Genomic DNA, 18808 nt, shown 5'->3' with positions numbered 1-18808 from the left:
TCTATATTTAAATTTAAGAAAACTACTGTCTTGAACCTTTTGTCACTCTCTGTCCTGAACTGCTTCACCCATCAACTTCCAGGGAAATGTGGGTCCATCTCCAAGCTTGCACTGCTGTAACAAAACCCTTCTTCACAAAGTCCAGTTGAAAGTTAAACTAACGTGTCACGTAAGCACCCTTTAAAGAGGGTTTTTATGTCTTTTAAAAACGTAATTGGAGCTTATAAAAGTCTTTATAAATTTATATGTGGGAAAGTTATTGAGTAGTCTGAAGTACAGCTTATGTTATGGCACAGCACAGCATGGCTGCAGGCAAGATACGGCTGCTCCAAATGCCACCGCCACCCATATTATCATGAAACTATGAATCTCTATTAATATTAAAACAAATTTTCATTAAAAAAATTGTCATAACATGATTAAGTGACTTTCAAAGTTTCTTCACATTATGCATAATTTTCACAAGAGGAGAGCATTAGAATAATCTGCAGCCAGGCAGCACCTTGCGGTAAAGGGGACTCCAAGCACTCGGCACACCAGGAGGAAGTTTTCCTCTTGGTCCCTTTTCATTTGCTTTCCATTTCTCACCGTGGAAACCTGGGACTTGCTCAGCACCAGTCTTGTAGTTCAAGCCTTTCATTGCTTCCCTCTTCTCTGGTCTGCTGTGGAGGAAAAGATTAGCTTTCTTCTTTACAGCCTGAATTCTTAAATCTAGTCTAACAGCCTCTCCTGTCGTGTGTGCTTTGAGTTGATGCAAACCAGCCGCTGCTTTGGTGAGGAAGAAATGGTGTAGCCCCTACCTCTGTGGCTTTGAGTTTTGAAGACACTTCAAATAGCTGCTCCAGCTTTGCTTTTCCTTTGGTATTTACTTGCTGTGGTGCCTTCAGATGAACGCCCACCTGCTATGAAACACCCTGACAACCACCCTTCTTCTCTCAATGTGCACACGCTCATTTGTTCTCTGCTCCTGTGTCCTCCCTGTGTACATGACTGTGCTCACACATGGGGCAGGTTACACACTCACTCGCCTTCATAACCCAGCCCTCTCAGGGCTCCTGTGCCATAACATGGGAGGCAAATACTAAATTGTTTACTCTTGGCTGTTCACTTACCAACTCATCAGCTCAGCTTCAGAGGTTCAGGTCTTACTGTGCTGTATTTCTGTCATCTCAGACATCTCACCAAAACAGACAAGAGAAATTTGGTTCCCACTGGAGGAACCCTTTCCATTTACCCCACAGACATGTATGGGAAACAAAGCCAGATCCTGCACAGGCTCATGAGTATACAAAACAAGATGTTTCCTCAAGACCTCCCCCTCAACTTGACCATAACCTGGGGTGTTTCCGGGTGCAGGGAGATAAATTTACCATTGAGGAAACATTTGATAGCCCTACACTTTCTTTACTTGAAAGGAGAAATCTGGCAAGTTCGTTGGATGTTTCTCATGGTCTGGATAGATCTGAGTCAGATACATTGGCTGGGACTCCCTGTCAGAACCTAACACGTTATTAATCCTAAAAACATAGATTCATAGAATCATTGAAGGGCTTGAGTTGAAAGGGACCTTAAATATGATCTTGTTCCAATCCCCCTCTCATGGACAGGGACACCTTCCACTATCCCAGGTTGCTCCAAGCCCCATCCAACCTGGCCTTGAACATTTCCCGGGATGGCGCAGCCACAGCTTCTCTGGGCAACCTGTGCCAGGGCCTCTCCACTCTCACAGGGAAGAATTTCTTCCTAATATCTAATCTAACTCTGCCTTCAGTCACTGAGAAGCCATTCCCCCTTGTCCTGTCACTCCTGGCCCTTGTCAGAAATCTCTCTCCATCTTTCCTGTGGGCTCCTTTCAGGTGCTGGAAGGTCACAGTTAGGTCACCCTGGAATCTCCTCCAGGCTGAACAATCACAGTTCTCTCAGCCTTCCCTCACTGGAGAGTTGCTCCATCGCTCTGATCATCTTGGTGGCCTCCTCTGGACTCATTCTGCCAGTCTCTGTCCTTCCTGTGCTGTGGACCCCAGGGCTGGATGCAGCATTACAGGTGTTATTAACTGGTGGAGGACTGCAAGTGAGTAATGGAGGTACAGTAAAAGCATTCCCAGAGCACCTGTGTCTGGATTTTTTTCAGATCCATTTCAAATTCTTCTGAGCTCTGCCCGATGTGGGAAAAGCGGAGTGACCAACTGGTCCTCCTTTAGTCTTTACTATGCTTGCACTGCAGAAATATTTGGGCTGTTTGTTGATGAGCTGCTTTCCAGCTCAAAATTTCTATCTGATTTTAATTGTCCTGAAAAGACCAGCCTGTAAACTATAGGAGCTGGGGAACTCATATAAGAACAAGAGGAGTTAGGAAGTCAAGGGTAGCAAACTGAGATGCTACTCTGAATGAAGCCGCCTTGGCTTGTCAGTCACAACTGTTTCTATTTCTGAGATACTATCTCAATTCTTATTTTATTTCAAATTCAGACCATGGTGGTTTCTCAAATATCTGGTTTTTTCCAAAAAGATCCATGCATGAAAAAACATCACTGCTGGTAAGGGGTCATAACGCAAGGCAGATTTGAATCATGAGCTTGGTATCTCAGCAAAGATACACACACTTACTGAAAACAGCTGAAAATCCTTAGTTCTTGGCAATTAAAATAAGCTGAACTGGTTTGGGGCCCAACATTAAACCTGTAAAGTGTTTGGTATGGTCATAATTTGGAATTAGCCTCCCTTTGGCCAGCAATAAATCTGGACCATTGATATAAACATTTGGTGTCCCATTTGAAGTTCAATGCTATATTGTTTCCTGGTTTTTGAAGAGGGATAAACATAATGGATTATTACACAAACAGAAAGTATTTAGAGCTAAACACGGAACCTGCCTTCATACACACAGATATGGACCCTCAGGATAAATAAGTTAATGGTAAACATAAACAGGAGAGTTAATATTTGTTCGTACTCCATGTTGTTGATTGGTTTAACAAATCCTTTGTGGCTCATCTCTGTCGAGCAGTTCTGCACAATGCACTTGAGCTAAATTACATAACAGTTTATATAGTCACAACTGGTAAATTGTGGCTCAGACTGTAAAGCCCTATCCAGTAATCCTGCCATATTTCTAAAGCAAATTGCTCCTTAATTGAAACCTGCTTCGATATAAAAATACAGCCTTTTCAGTGAGTCATCCTTTTTTTTCCCCTTACAGTTTGTAAAGGCTTCCAGCAGTTTAAAGCGAGGGTTAATTTTGCATTAAGACCATTGCCTCCTAGTTTCTTTCAAATAAAGCCAGAGGAAGTTCAGGGGAAGGCTCTTTCCTCTGATAATGAAGCTCTCCATGCTAATGATGCGTGCCGGCTCCCTCGGATCCTCTGAATTAGAAATACTCGTGTGCCAGCGCTACTCTGCTTCATTAGCATTAAAGAGAGGTAGATTGGTGGCTATTTAGGGCACAGTGAAATCGCTGGCTATTTAGGGCAAATGGAAATGGTGCTAATTGTGGCTGGCAATTCCATTAGTAGGGTACTTCCATTTTGGTGTCTGTTTGTCGTATAGGTGACAAAACAAGCACACTGACATCCTTTCCAGTGGAGTGCTTTTCCAGGGGTAAAGTTTTCCAGGTTCCCCAAATTTTTGTTTTGGTGTTCTGAGCAGTCTGTGAGGAGTAGGGTAAGTGTTTGTAGCTGATAACACCTTGAGCAAGGTGTGCAGAAGACAAGGACCAGCATTCCAGGTCAAGAAAACCCCAGAGATTTCAGGCCATAAAATATCTCCTGCTCCCTTTCCTTCCGGAGTCAGGAGCAAACTTCCAGGTGAAGGTCAGGGAAGCCAGACTATCATGGTATGATAACACATAAAATTTTCTTACTCAGGCTTTCTGGCATAAAAAATGGCATTTTCAAATTAAAAGTTCTCTGTGTCTCCATCCTAAAGAGTGAGAAAAATTAACTGAAAAGTAAAGTTGGGAGTGTCTGAAGCAGTCAAAAGTCTATCCTAACTTTGGAATCTAGGGAGAGAGGACAAGATCCAGAAGATTCCCTGTCCTGTCTCTGCCTGACTGAACACAGTGACATAAGTGAAGGGTTCAAAAAACATGTGACTGTGGCACCTGGGGACATGGTTTAGTGATGGGCTTGGCAGTGCTGGGTTAGTGGATGGAGTCGATGAACTCAGAGGTCTTCCCAAACTAAATGGTTCTGTGATTCTATGCCTTGTCTGTTATAAGTAGGCACGCAGGGAAAGATGTATTTCACTTAACTGTAGCCATCTGGAAGGCAGCTGTCTGGTTTAAGATGTTTATTTAGGGTCTTCTCAGCATTGGACTCCAACATAACTGGATTCACAGTTAATTCACTAGCTACTGAATTCACATTCCCATTCATTAGCTAGTGAATCTACATGGCTAGTGTGGAATTGTATCCTAACTTTCTGACAGATCAGTCAGGTGTCTTGCATCCCAGCAGGATTGTCCCTTCCAGGCTCTCTTCTCTGTCTTTAATTTTCTTGGAAGTACTGGGGAGGGTCCCCTGATAAAAGTGATTCCAAGTGTCTCAACAGACTTCTCCAGCAATGAAAAGTAAAATGAGTAAAGAGCAAGACCATGTGGATTTATGTTGCAGAGAGGGTGTCTCTGAGTCTCTGTCACTTGCTGTGGTGTTGGGCACCTTTGTAACTCAATAAGGCAATTCTGATGTGCAGGAGAGTTTAATTTTTCTCGACATTATGTGTGTTGTGCTTCTGCTGCTGGAAATGTTTTCCTGAATACCTGTGCAGGTGCTGATAACTGTGGCAATAATGTGCTTGTTGTCGTTTACTTGCTTAATTAGCAGCCTAATATCCTGGTCCAGTTAATGCCTATAAGAGGAGGTTTATTAGTAGTACAAAAGCTGTTTAAGCCTTATAAACTCCTTACAGCCAGTTTCATTGGTCTGCCAATATCTTCTGGTTGAGTGATTCTTTGCTGATTCACGCTTCTCTTTGCCATTGCTGCTTCTCTGCTGAATGTTTCTGGGTAACCAGAAAGCCCTTTACCAAAGTGACACTAGAATAACAAAAATTTTTTAAAAAAATAATCTCAGAACTGGTTAAAAACAAAAAAAGAAAAAAATATCTGCAAGATGACTTTTATTGTAATATTATATTGTCTCCAAAGCACTAAGGGGGAAAAAAAGCCCAGCCAAAAACTGCAAATACAGACAGGTAAATTGCAGGATGACATGAGTTTTAGCAATATCTGCCCTGGATAAATAAGCTCTATCCAGTCTGGAAGGTTGGGAAATAGGATGAGATGTGTAGTTGTAGGGTAATACTCCAAATAATGAGAAATAGCATTTTAGGTATGCTTAAGAGAGGAGATTTTTCAGGCTTAGTGTCAGCTCAAATGCCAAAACTGAGAAGAGTCTCCAGAGGCCTTAAATCAAAAGGGCTCATGGCCACTTCTGATATCATTACTACTGTTGATGTGTTCAGTGAGGGTATTTTTCTCTGACTAGATTTGACAAAATTTGTGCAAAGTCCTAACAAAAAAGGGGTTGAGTTCTCATTTAGATGCTCAGAAGAACTGCTGCACTATAACCTCATCCAGTCTGTGATGACTTTCGTAGTCTGTGGCAGCCCCAGCTTCATAGTGCAGACAAAGAGCAGATTGTTGAATTACACAAGATTTTGGCGCCTTCAGTCTCAGTGAAACTTTTGATCACTCGAATGTGAGTGAGGAATCACGGCATCCTTTGGGTTGGAAGGGACTTTAAAGACCATCCAGCCCAACCCCTCTTGCTGTGGGCAGGGACACCTTCCGCTAGACCAGGTTGCTCAGAGCCCCATTCAGCCTGGGATGAGGCTAACCAGAGAACTCTGTCAAATGTCATGAAAATCCTAAAAGCTGAACCTGAGGCCCATGAATCTGATGGATGTGGAAATACTCTGACAGTGTAGGAGTTTGTACCCTGACTGTTGCCATTGCTCTGCTTTGCTCCTCTCTGACTTTATTCCTCCAACCTGTGTCTCTCTTTTTCTCTTTCTTTTTTTACAGCACTTGAAACAGAGATTATTTCTTATGGTATTTATAAAGAATTACACAAATGAAGTCACATTCTGAGACAGATCCTACATAACTATTGTAATTCAAATAAAAATAGAACTGTAAAGGCTGAAAAATGACAGCGTTCAGTGTAAAAATGTAGGTTTTGGTTTTTTGTTGGTTTATTTGTTTGTTTTCTGCAGAAAAGAGGCTCCAGACATTCCCTATAATTTAACTGTGACTGACAGGAGGAATAAGACAACCACAGTCAATTATGTCCCTGATACTTTATCAAACCTGTATGGCTGGGTGGTTCTCCTTTTGGATAAAGAGACCTACACATTGACATTTGACAACCCTTTGGTCAGCAAACAGCTCCAGGTAACACCAGAATGTTTTATAATTTCAAAATTGTATCTGGAAGAGATAATCATGCTTTCATATTTTTGGTTGAGCAGAGAGAAGAAAAAATTTGTTAAATGCACTGAGAAAGTCTCTCTCTATTTATAGGCTTAGATAAGATGACCCGAAGCTCTCAGTAGTAAATTGGAGCAGGAAGATCACAGAATCATAGAATGGGTTGGGTTGGAGGGGACTTTAAAGACCATCTAGTTCCAACTCTCCTACCATGGGCAGGGACACCTTCCACTAGACAGGTTGCTCCAAGCCCTGTCCTGCCTGGCCTTGAACTCTTAATGATTTCAGATATCTTAGGTGAAAGTTCAGTGTGGTGCTTAGGAATCATGGAGATTTTTACTGCATTAACTCATGTTGAAGTATGGTTTTCACAAGACATTGTTCCTCTGCAGCAGGGGAGTTGATTTTTTCTGCATTTACCATCATCTTCTGTTTAATTTTATGCTGCTCTTCTTGTTTTCAACACATATTTTGCAAAAGAATATGTTGCCTGTGAGGAGCACTATCCTCTTTACCCCTTTATACTGCACTCCATGGAGCTTTAATCACAGACTCAGGTGTGTTTATTTTGGTTCCCTCTTCTCTAGTATTTAGTGACATTTAGCAGCTTCAAGACTGGGAATTACTTGCTGGTGGAACACCAGGATCTTCCTGCCCATCTTGAGGTCGTGGTGTCCTGTGGGACAAGGACTGGAGAGCCACTCCAGTCTCTGCCTTCATATGGACAACACAGGAGCTGTGATTGGTACCTTGACAGCAGACTGGGGAAGTTGACCTATTTGGGTAAGTGCAATACAAGGATTGCAATGTCCCTTTTTATTCAAGAATGATCACAGAGCTGATGCTTTTTTAATTTGAACTCCAGATATACAAAAGGCCATCTTTCAATGGCCTTTCAATTGGTGAGAGTTCCTCCAAAGTGTTAATCAAATAGATAAATGCACATCAGGTCCATCCCTAACTGATCAATCTGATGCTTGATCTGTCAACAAAAGGAATGTAGCATAAATAGTGGGTGATGAGATATCAGTTGTATTGGAATTGGGGTTTTTTGAGAGATAAAGGCATTAAATTCCACTAAAGACCTCTGATGTCAGTTGGTCCTATGTCACATGTATCAATAAATCATGGGCAATCTAAATAAGCTGAGTCCACTGAAGGCAATAGAATTAATGGGAGAGAATTTTTCCCAGGACTGGAAAGTGCCAAAGACATCTAGATCTTTGCATTTGAATATGTTGACTTTGTATGCTAGATCATGAAGAGTGGTGGTCATTAAAAAAAAAAAAAATCAGATATTTTACTGATACTTATTCAAGTTTCATTTATACTTTTAAATTTTGGACATTTTCCACAATTTCCATTCTCAGGCAAATAATTTTATAAGGGTCTAAGCTCTGTATGTCAAAAGCAAGGCAATGATTGTTGCTTTTATTAGTAATAGTAGAACCCAGAATCACAAAAATATTTTGGTGTCTTTGGGAAGCAGAGCTTATCCTTCATGACGGTTACACAGTGAAAGTAAAGACGATTTTTACAGTAAGAAAATTTTTCACTCATCTAATCCATTAGAATTTCCCTTGATTTGCACTAATGACATGGCACATACATTGCTTTCTCGTGTAGGATCTCTTTAGGAATGAGCAACTAGAACAATCACTGGGACAATGAAGAAGAAAACATAGCTGGAATGAGGACAGGCAAACCCCTGAGCTTGGGAACAATGAAAATCATCCTGTGTACTTTTCTGGAGAAATGGGAAGCCCACACCTTAACCTCAGTCTGAGGATCACACATCCTGCATCCACCTCTCGTCCTGCAGCCAGCTGCCACTGCACAGCTTGTGTCCATGCAGCTGAACATTTCAGCTCTCAAAGCAGGCTAGATACATCCAAGCTTCAAACTGGGAAAGATCTCTGTCCTGTGCTAACTCCAAAACCATACTGGTCACCATCTGGGAGTTTGGGCTGAAGCTCTGCCAGGAACTTGGCCAGCAATATAACCATGTAGTGTATTGGGGTCCAGGTCCTAGTTCTGTGTCCTGGCCCTGTTTAGATATAGTACAGTTATATATACTATAAATTTAGCTGTTGAGTCTAAGCCTTGCCCAAGTTCATAACAAGTATCTACTGAAAGGAGAAAAAAGTTTTATTATTTCAGTTTACTAACTGAGTAAATTTGTTCTTTCAAATATAAAAGTTGACTGCTTCTCAGTTTGCATATCCTGAATTGCACTGTCAGGGAAGCCTGGGAAAGCTCAGAAGATGACATCTGTGTCTTGGCCTCAGTTGTTGAAAATAGAGGAGATGACAGTCTTGGGAAGACTGGGATATGTCACTCTTGCATCACTGATACTTTCTTGTCCTTCTCTCTCCTTTCTTCTTGATTTTTATTATTTGAAGAGCTTGTTGTTGTTTCTCATTTTAATAGAGAAACAATCATCCAAAGTACACGAGAGGAAAATTATGAAAACACCTAATATGTATAATTCATGCTGTGAACATTTTCAGCGAGGGCTTTTATAGGAGTGAGATCAATAATTCAGTGTTGGGTACCTCATATCTATGCTGTTGGTGTAGGGTGAAAGTCTGAAACAAAGTGAGTGGATTCCCAGCCCTGGTGTGCCATTTCATTTCCCTTCCAGCCTCCACTGTGCAGGCTGAGAGGGTGAGGATAATTAGCCAGCAGAGCAGACTCATGGCATGTGGTGGGCTTTCCATCACTCAGGGTCCTTAGATGATGCTTGGCCATCTTTTCAGAGAAATATGCTCCAGCTCTGAGAGAAGCTATTAGGAACCTCAGGAGGAGAGATTCGTGCTCTGTAGGAGGTCAAGCCACAATAGTCCCTTCTGGCCTTAAAAGACCCACCAGGTCCACCCACCTACCCAGAGAGGACAACACTTGAAGGTCTGGCTTTCACACCATCTTCCTGCCTAACTCTGCAAGCTGTTTTTTTTTTTTTTTTTTTTTTTTTTTTTTTTTTTTTGTGGTGTTTTTAAATATTTTCTTTACATTTAGCTATATGAAATAATTAGCCAACTAATTAATCCCGTTTACAAGCTTTGTCGGATTCTTCAGCTGTCAGTCATGCCCGAGCCCCGGGCCGGCACGGAGTCTTAGCTCCCTCCTTCATCAGCCTTGGTCTCCATGGCTACAGGCTGCATCTGCTGACACCCCACTCTCTATTTACTGCTTAATTAAGAATTTCACGCTCAGCCCTTATCTGCTGCTAAGAACAAGAACACACTGTTAAGAAACTCCAAATTTAGGCTGCTGCACAAGGAAAGCCTTTCTTGTTGTCCTGCCTGCGTGGAGCCTCTTTAACTACCCTCTTGGCAACCGCTCTGCCACCCTTCAATCAAAAATCATTAAATGGGGCAGAGATAATGAGCATGTAGCATATCAAAAGGAGGATGTTTGCTCGGGCTAAGGAGGAAAAGCTGTAAGGGCCTATAAGCAGCCGCCACTTCAAAGGGAGAAGGGGCTGATAAAGAGTCATTTGTTCCTGTTTGACTTATGTAAAAGGTCTGGTATGTCGGAGTCCCGTCTAGCAGACGCGGGTCCCCCCTCTCCGCGCTCGTGTGTCAGCGGTCGGGCAGCTGGGCGCAAACAGCATCAGCCCAAGCATATAATCACTTGACTCCGCGCCCACAATGGGCACTTGTAGGGGGTGGCCGAGGGACAATGGGAAGACAATTATTGCAGCTGCTCGGGAGGGCCATAATTCTTCCTGCCCGAAGTCGCGGGCTCTCGCAGGGCGGAGGGGAGCGCTCCAGCCTATTAGTCATCCCCGCGACTTTTGGAAGCTCCTCGCCGTGCCGGTGGGGTTTCGACAGCTGCTGGTGTTACCACCTCTTTGCAATAATTGTACATTCTGGCAGGGGTCAACTTACTTTTGACCCGCCGCTTTTGTGCCTGTCAGAAAGCCTTTTAGGGCAAACTGTGGGGAAGTGGCAGGGGTGCATTACATCCAAAATTAACGTCGGTAAATACGGATCAGATGCCGGCTCATTCACAAGCAGGCTCCTGAATTCACACAGCCTTTTACTCACGCCTGCATGGGGAGAAAAGGGGGGAGAAGAGGAGGGAAAACCCCGTGACTGAGAAGATATTGTTATTCAAACGAAGTGGGCAGCTGAATGAAGCCACCTTGGCCGGCAGTTCTCGTTTGGGCTCGGGCTTTCTCCATGCCCTTTCCATCCGAAATTGCCTGGCGTCATGCAAGTGTTTGTTTATCTTTGGGGGAGGCAAAAAGGTCTGTCAACACAAAAGGCGAGAAAATAGACCGTATGGAGGGGATTAAAGGAGTTAAGTTGCACTGATGCTCAGAGTTTTGCAAATTAGGCTTGGGCACTGGAGAATGCAGAGGGTGCTGAATGGGGAGAAATAATAATAATAATGGAGAATGTTTCTGTTATGTGGGTAATGATCCTATTAACAAAGGAGTCACTACTACCTACGCACATGAAACTGTTAACCAGCCCATAAGTCCCTTTGAAAATCGTCTTTTCAGACCATTTTAAAGGATTTGCTACTGAAGACATATAACCCCATGTCCCTGCTGGATGCTGGATGAAGGGGAGACAAGGAAGATTGAGGGATCCCGTGCCAGTCATTTCTACATCAGCAGCTTTGCTTTGACATGGGTCAGCCTTCATAGCATCACTCTGATTTTCTCTGAGGCACCCATTGCCTTAAGAAACCTTCCTCAAAGGTCACTGATGGGCCCTGAAATTGTGTGTGACTCTCCAAAACACTGCTGGGTTATGGCTCAACCATGTTTGAGGAGCGTGAAACATGATGTGACCATGCTGCATCAAAAAAAGACCACTTATTGTAACAAGAATGGTGAAAAGAAACGTCACACTGGGACATTTGGGATAGTTTTAGGAGAAATATCCTGTGTAAATTTGAATAATAACATTATTAGCTTTTTTAAGTCTGTTACAAATTTCAGCATATGGTGCCACAGTGTGGTACTGCTCCTTGGTTAAGGTCTCTGGGCAATACTGGAACTGGCTAAAAACCAGAGGGATGTTGATTCTCTCTTGTTCACTTTTGAAAGGATTGAACCAATTTCTTTTGGAATGTAACAAAGAGTTGGCTTCCTGCACGTCCAGATTTCTCTTGGCTTTTTCTAATTTTTCTAAAATGAAGGGCTGAACACAAACATTACTGAAAACATCACTGAAAGGATTATCAAACTTTTTATTTACCCCAAGTACGTTTTTCAGTAGACACAACTTTTATGGAGATGGGTCATCCCGTTGACTGCTCAAGTGACTCATGTGGGAATTGTTAAGAGGGCCTGAGGCTCAACGTCATATTACTGCTGTGTCAGAAGCAGGTTTACGGTTCCCATAGTTCTTAAAAAATAATTTGATTATACTTATTGTCTGTTCTAGATTCCTAAAGAATGATCTCACTTCCATTAGACTCTGTGGGTTTCTGTAATTGCTTTGTATAGGAGGAAAAGAAGGCCCTTAAGAATGTTTGTTTCTAATATTAAAATGCAGAAAATAAATAAACACAGATATTTTCTGCAGCCTTATTGCTTGGGGGTAAAGGAGAATCCAAGGTTAAAGACCTAAAGAATAGAGTTAATTCTTTACAGAGGACTGGTTGTGCAGGGATGGGTCTTTTCTTCCAGCCAGATAAAACTCACCCCATATCAGTTGTTTCAAGGGCCAGTTGACCAGATGTGGGCTGCTCGGTGACCTCCATGGAATGAAATGTCAGTTCTTGGTAAAGACACACCCTTTGTAATCACAAAATCACAGAATCATTTAGGTCGGAAAAGACCTCCAAGATCATCGAGTCCAACCTTTGACTGATCCCCACCTTGTCAACCAGACCAGAGCACTGAGTGCCAAGTCTTTCCTTAAACACCTCCAGGGATGGGGACTCCACCACCTCCTGGGCAGCTCTTTCCAATGCTTGATCAGCCTTTCAGTGAGGAAATTCTTCCTGATGTTCAACCTGAACCTCCCCTGGTGTAGCTTGAGGCCATTTCCTCTTGTCTTGTTGCAAGTTGCTTGGGAGAAGAGGCCAACTCCCACCTGACTACAATCTCCTTCCAGGTAGTTGTAGAAGCAATATGGTCCCCCCTGAGATCCCTTTCCTCCAGGCTAAACACCCTCAGTTGCTCAATTTTTGCAATAGACACACAGAGAAAAAACAACCTTCTCCTGGTGGGCGAGCTCCTGCCCTTCTGGCATGGAAGCAGAGAGACCAGAGAATGTAGCAGTTAGAGAAATAAGATGATGAAATGCCCTTACAATCCTGTCAGGGATGCTATTTTGACTATGTGATGTCTGCAGGAGGAATTTCATGCCTTCACCTCTGCCTCTGCAAATATTTATCTGCTGTAAGCACGAATCTATATCCATTAGCCCAAGTGTATATGTGTGTATATATATATACATACATATTTATACATACATACATACTTACATATATATGTATATATATATATATAATTTTTTTAACATCTCTTCTCACTTCGGTGTCCCTATTTTACCATATTTCTGGGTATCTCCTGTAACAGATCCTCACAGAGGATGACAAAACACCATCTCCCTGGTTCTCCAGTTTCTAGAGGTGTGTCTCACTGTGTGGTTGATTGTGCTGTCTAAAAAGTTTTGATTTCCCAGTGATGGATGTTAGCCCAATTGATGTTAAATAGCATGGAGCTGCTTGTTATTTGTAAGTCAGGCTATTGGAGCCATTTATCCTCGTTTCAGCCCTTCCTAATATCCACAGGCAAAATTCCGAGTCACTGCAAAGCTGATAAAAGACTGAGTTGCTCCTCCTTCATGTTCACTCAAGGAGCCCTGAACCAGGAGAAAGTTACCAGGACTATCATCCAGAAGGCCTATATTTATGATTCACAGCCCAAACATCCAGGAGGAGCTGTAATAAGGCAGAAAATTGATGAGCCTTATAAAGGTTTTATACAACTAAACCCTGGAGCCTTATAACTGCATTTTGAGAAGAGTCACCTTAATTCAATGTTTACTAATGATGTCCTTCATCTGTATTGCCTGTATCTCTTCCTGTCCTGTAAAACCCAGTGATAACGGACTCAGGAGCAAAACAAAACAAGCAGAAGGACTATACCACTGTAGTCTTGATTAATCCCAAGGCCTTTATCTTTTCTGGTCAGTTTTTAGGAGTATTTGTGGGAAATGGCAACAAAACATGACTGATTTACAACCATTCCACTTTGCACCCCATTGATATAAATAATTGTTGCAAGTTACAAGGCTGTGAAGAATTCTGTGGAATATTCTGGCCCCAATTCCTGTGCTCATAGAGAGTATAAATGACTTAAAATGATTTGAATTTTTATACTCTGTGGTGGGATGACACTTCCAATATGAGAAATTTTTGCTGTTACCCTGACTCTGGATAGAACTGAGTTAAGTCTTAATGGTTCTTTTCTTCACTGTGATTGAAAGGGGATTGAACCTCTTTACGAGGTCTATATACTGCATTGATCATATTTTATGTCTCCTCAGGATTTAGTTAGAACAGATTTTCTCTGAACCATACAAATATCCTTAATTAGATAATTTCAATCTAATGCCTGCAAAAGTAAGAAAAAAAAACCCCAACAAACCTGACAAAATATATTTAGCCAAAAAAGGACAATGTCAGGTCTTGGTTCTCTCCCTTTTCCAAAGGCTGATGTACCAGCTTTGACTCCTGTAACCATAAAAGTGCACAGAGATGTATTGCCTGAAAGCCACATGAGCTGTGCCAAAGACACTAAATTAGTCTTCATGTCATTCTTTCTCCTCAAAGGTTCACCTTGTGACCACATGATGGACATGATGCTGTTCATTGTGAGCTCTGTGTGATGATTTGGGGCAGATTGGCTTGACTGATGTATGGATCAGATCCCAGCTACCACTGGGAGAGAAGGTGTCACTGAAGAACAGGGCTGAGGCACCTGATTACTAATTAATCAGACATGAGAAAAACCTCATGGAATCAGTTTCTATTTAATTATGGAAGCCTCATTTGGCATAGGAGCATATGCTGCTAACTCAATCGAGTGCTTTCAACTGACATCAAATAGTAATTATCAGAAAGAATCAAGTTTTTTGATTATTCATACTAATTTATTGAACAGTTAAAATTAATGAATCTCAGTTATTTTAAATTTGCTCAGTTGCACTGGGAGAAAAGGAGGGAGGTGGGGAAGGAAGGGGTTCGCAATTTAAAAGTGCGGAGACTTGTTTAAAGATAAAGTAAGTAAATTACAATATGGCATGAAATCCCCCCGGTGGGTTGAGACACACACAGGAAAGTTCCTGGCATGTTCTAGGATGGAGGGAAGTTCTGACAATGGCTTCATTGATACAATTCTTCTACATCCCACCCAAAAATCTTCCAACAACATTTTAGGGTCACCATAAGGGGTTGGGCAGAGGACAGGAGATTTATTTGTTTGTCAGAGTGTTTCTATTTTAACCTATGGTTGTTCCAGTCTGGTGACTGAAAGGAAGTGCCTTTATATGCCACTGGAGATGAAGAGGAGTTAGGATTTGAGCTGGGTCTGAAGCAGCTTTCTCCTGCTCCTCTTTGATTTGCATTATCCTGACCCTTCTCCTGCTGACAATACTCGGGCACAAAGGTTACAACTGTGATAATTGCTTCTGACCCCTTTTCACAGCAGAGAACACAGGGGCCCTGTCTCCAGTCTATAAAGTCTGACTAATTAAAGCATCTCTTTCAGATACCAGATTTTGGGGGTGAAAAAAAATCAAAACCTGACTACAAAACAAAAGCTGTAATTCGCTTCTTGAGCCAGTTAATACATTATGTATTCAATGGTGTGATATTGCCTGTGTTGGTAGAACTGCTGTGGATTTATAGTGGGATAAATGAGATTCCAGTTCCAGCCTAGAATTTCTGATTGTTGAATGTTTTCTTTTAGCTATTTCTAATGAGTTGTCTTGAGACCCTCCATATCTGTAAATTAAAATGTGTTTGTTTAATCCCTTCTCAAAGCACAAAAAAAGGGACAAAAAATGCTTAGAAAACATGTGTAGTAGCTCTTAAAAAAATGTTTCTGTAAGAAATGGATAATGATGTCAGGAATTCATGTGTAGCAATTTATTTAGTATGATTTTTTTGTGTCTGTTCATTTGTAACTCCCTAAAATTCTCTGTGTTCAGTCACAGGAGCTGACTTAATTCAGGTCACACTGAAAGAGAAGGAAAGAGTGGCTTTACCTACCCCAGGTGGGTGACAGTCTGTGTCAGAAAGGCTTGATGTGGGAGTCACACCATTTCTTTTTTTATGGCTTTTTCAGGAATAAATTGCTGGTTTTTACTTCAATATTTTGCACATCTATCAACACAAGAGAGATTCTTGGTATTCATTTAAGCATTTCATTGAGCCATATCTACCATTGCTCAAGATAAATGTGTGATTCCACAGTATAAAAGACTATAAACTTTTACTAAGAAATACCATGGCAGATCAGAAAGGTCATGGAGAATGTAAGACTACAGACTATTTTAGTGCTTCATGGTCTGACATTACTGCAGAGTTTCATGTTGAGTCAGACAGAAAAATACACCAGAGGCAAGGGAAACCTCCAAATTTTGGTATTAATTGCATAGCTGCCTTTCTGTGTATTAATAATGATAGTCTTTTAAGTGAATTTAGAGATATTTTTGCAGAGTATTTCCCCCAGAAAAAACAAGGGATGGAAAAATAGACCCAGCCTTAAGGAACTCCGTAACAATTTAATTTCTCTGCATTTCCCTGTGTTGGTAATGGATGTTTTTTCTACTCCACAATGTTACTGAGCTGGGTCCAGCCTCCAACACTTAGGCATGAACTTGCCCCTGTGTTTTCAATACCCAATTAAGCCTTCCTCAATGAAAAAAATGCCAAAATTCCCTTTACTGTGGTAGGACAGAAGTAGGTGCTTGTAGAGGCCTCCAGAGGGAGGCCCTGCCTGCATTACTTTAGGATTTACTAAACTTAGTGTGCAAGATTTCCCCTTAAAGGCTTTCCTTCCTCTCTTGGTGGCAGAACAAACTTAGAGGCAATTAATTTATGAAGCCTGGATTGTTAGCTCTCTAAAACAGAAGTGCAAGTCAAGCACCTGGCATTTTGTAAACTTAATTTATTCCAATATTTTCCTAAGGCTCAGGAGTTCCCTTTTGGATTTAACTGAAAAAGAAATCTTTGGGGAATGAGCTGGAGTTGCCACGTGCCTTGGTCAAGCTTCTTTTCCAAGGCAGCTCTTAGTCACCCCTTGGAATGGGAAGACTCCTGCTCTTCTGAGTGCTAACAAGCTTGTAAGAGTTGATCACTCATTTTAAAACATCTTTCATACTTTGGGAACTTGTGGAAATTCCCATGCCCTGGGAATTCAATCAAGCATCTTTCTTTAAGCACAGAACATAACAAAGAGCAGTTAATGTTGCTTCATCAGTGACAGGAGGATGATAATGTCACAGATGCTGGATTATCAAAGAAATGGTAATTCTTCCAGCTACTGAATATTATAACTCTCTCTTTGTATTTCCTGTTTTGTAGATCCTTATGATGCTGTCTTGAAGTGGTCACACCCAGAGACATGGCATGACGTGGGAAAAGGCTGGGGTGGATCCAACTGCAGCATCCCAGGCCCTGGGGAAGATGTCATCATCCTGCCTAGTACGTAAGGAAGGAAAGGTGTTTAATTCCTGTAGAAGGGCTGGGCTCTGTCTACATTAGGAAGTATATTTGTGTTGTAACATGGACTCCTTGGCACTAGTGGGCATTCAAGTGTGTGCAGGACACCACACTTGTTCCTTGTCACATGGAAATCTTGACTACAGTACAAAAATGTAAGTTTTGGAAGAGAATAATACTTCTTTTCCATTTACATACACACAAACACACACACAGTCATTCAAGCTGAAGTATGTTCATGAACCTTATTTGAGGAGCAGAGAATTTGCAAGGCCCAGAACCATCAAGTCACAAGGAGCTTATCTCTTGACCCATCTCTCTATGTTTTGAGCAGGGATCATATTTTACAGTTCCACAATGGTACCACCTTCCAGTTTATTTTCCTGTTGTAATTCCCACTATCAGTGATAATCTCTCAAACCATTTGCCGTGGATGCCTCCAAGATGTTTTAGGTCATGTCTGTGTTTCAACTTGAGTTACATGTAAATCCCAGCTCAGCTTACAACATTACTGCAGGAAAACTGAATTCTGGTGAATACATTAGGCAATTTGCAATGAAATCTGGAGTAAAAAGCTTGTGATAACCATTTTATATAAGAGCTGACCCTACTCTGATGAGGAAGTTGGACTAGATGAGGTCTTGAGGTCTCTTCCAGACATAATGATTATATGATCCTACGAATATTGTGTGGTTGGTATCTGACATGTTCTAGGACCTGGTACTGACTCCTCCTCGGTGGTTTGAAACCAGGCAAGTCACTCTACCTACCACAGCTCCACTTCTGGAAACGGGGATAACACTGCTCCATGTCTATTCCTCTTCACCTCTTTTTGGCTCATGGCCTTTCTGGAAGGCAGTGTTTGGTTTGGTATTTTTGTGCGGAACCTCATTCATGGTTAGGGCTTCTCTGATCTATGTCATTAAAATAATAGATATATATATTTTCAGGTTACATTAAGAATTATGATCAACCTTCAATGAATACTTAGTTTAATCTTTGATTTTCTGGTTAATATGAAAAGAAAAACCACCAAAACCCCTGTGTACTTTTTTAAAAAATGCTTTTCTTCACTTCTGGGGTGAAGTCACATTGAACTGAAGAGTAGATAATTTATGTTTTCTGATTAAATCCATTTTTCCTGAAAAAAAAAAACCAAACCACAATGTGTGGTTTTTTTTCAGTTCTACCATCTCACTGGCTATAATACATAACTGTGATTAGGTACTAGTTCAATGATGGTATTATGTAGAGCTCCAGGGCTCAAGTCATTTGTTTATAGGATAATACCTTGTGCTGTTTGAAGCACTCCAGGATCATCCTGGCTAAGCTATCAGACAACTCAGTTCCTACCCCATTCTTACCTCTGTTATATTTGACCTCTTACGAAGCATTAAAGAGTAGGACATTTCACATATGCTTTGCTCTCTTTGCATCCATCCTCTTGCCATGGTTGGATTTTGCACACATGTTTTGGCATATTTTGTCTTTCCTGCTCTCCAAGAACAAGGCCAGAGACTACACCAGAACATCTGTCTCAGCTTCTTGTAATCACATTATATCCAGTTCACCAATATCAGTCCATGATTGTCAAAATCCCAGGAACATTTCAGTCTTCAAAATCATGTGTCAGGTGCAGATATGAAGAGACACAATGGTAAATCACAATTTACACAGAAG

At 41.5% G+C, this 18808-nt stretch overlaps 1 protein-coding gene across 1 annotated transcript in view; it reads left to right on the top strand.

The window, feature by feature from the left end:
• PKHD1 (PKHD1 ciliary IPT domain containing fibrocystin/polyductin) overlaps positions 1–18808 on the top strand; it is a 253982-nt gene that overhangs the window by 138238 nt on the left and 96936 nt on the right. The window contains exons 47-50 of the mRNA XM_027738336.2: positions 6214–6391; positions 7015–7210; positions 15613–15678; positions 16991–17110. Coding sequence (XP_027594137.2) covers positions 6214–6391; positions 7015–7210; positions 15613–15678; positions 16991–17110 — 560 coding nt within the window. The remainder of the gene's footprint in view (positions 1–6213; positions 6392–7014; positions 7211–15612; positions 15679–16990; positions 17111–18808) is intronic.

The sequence above is a fragment of the Pipra filicauda genome, unplaced genomic scaffold, assembly GCF_003945595.2.
Source record: "Pipra filicauda isolate LSUMZ 115617 unplaced genomic scaffold, ASM394559v2 scaffold24_size8852520_pilon, whole genome shotgun sequence".
NCBI lineage: Eukaryota > Metazoa > Chordata > Aves > Passeriformes > Pipridae > Pipra > Pipra filicauda.
Note: the sequence above shows the minus strand (reverse complement) of the source record. Positions and strands in the feature narration are given on the sequence as shown.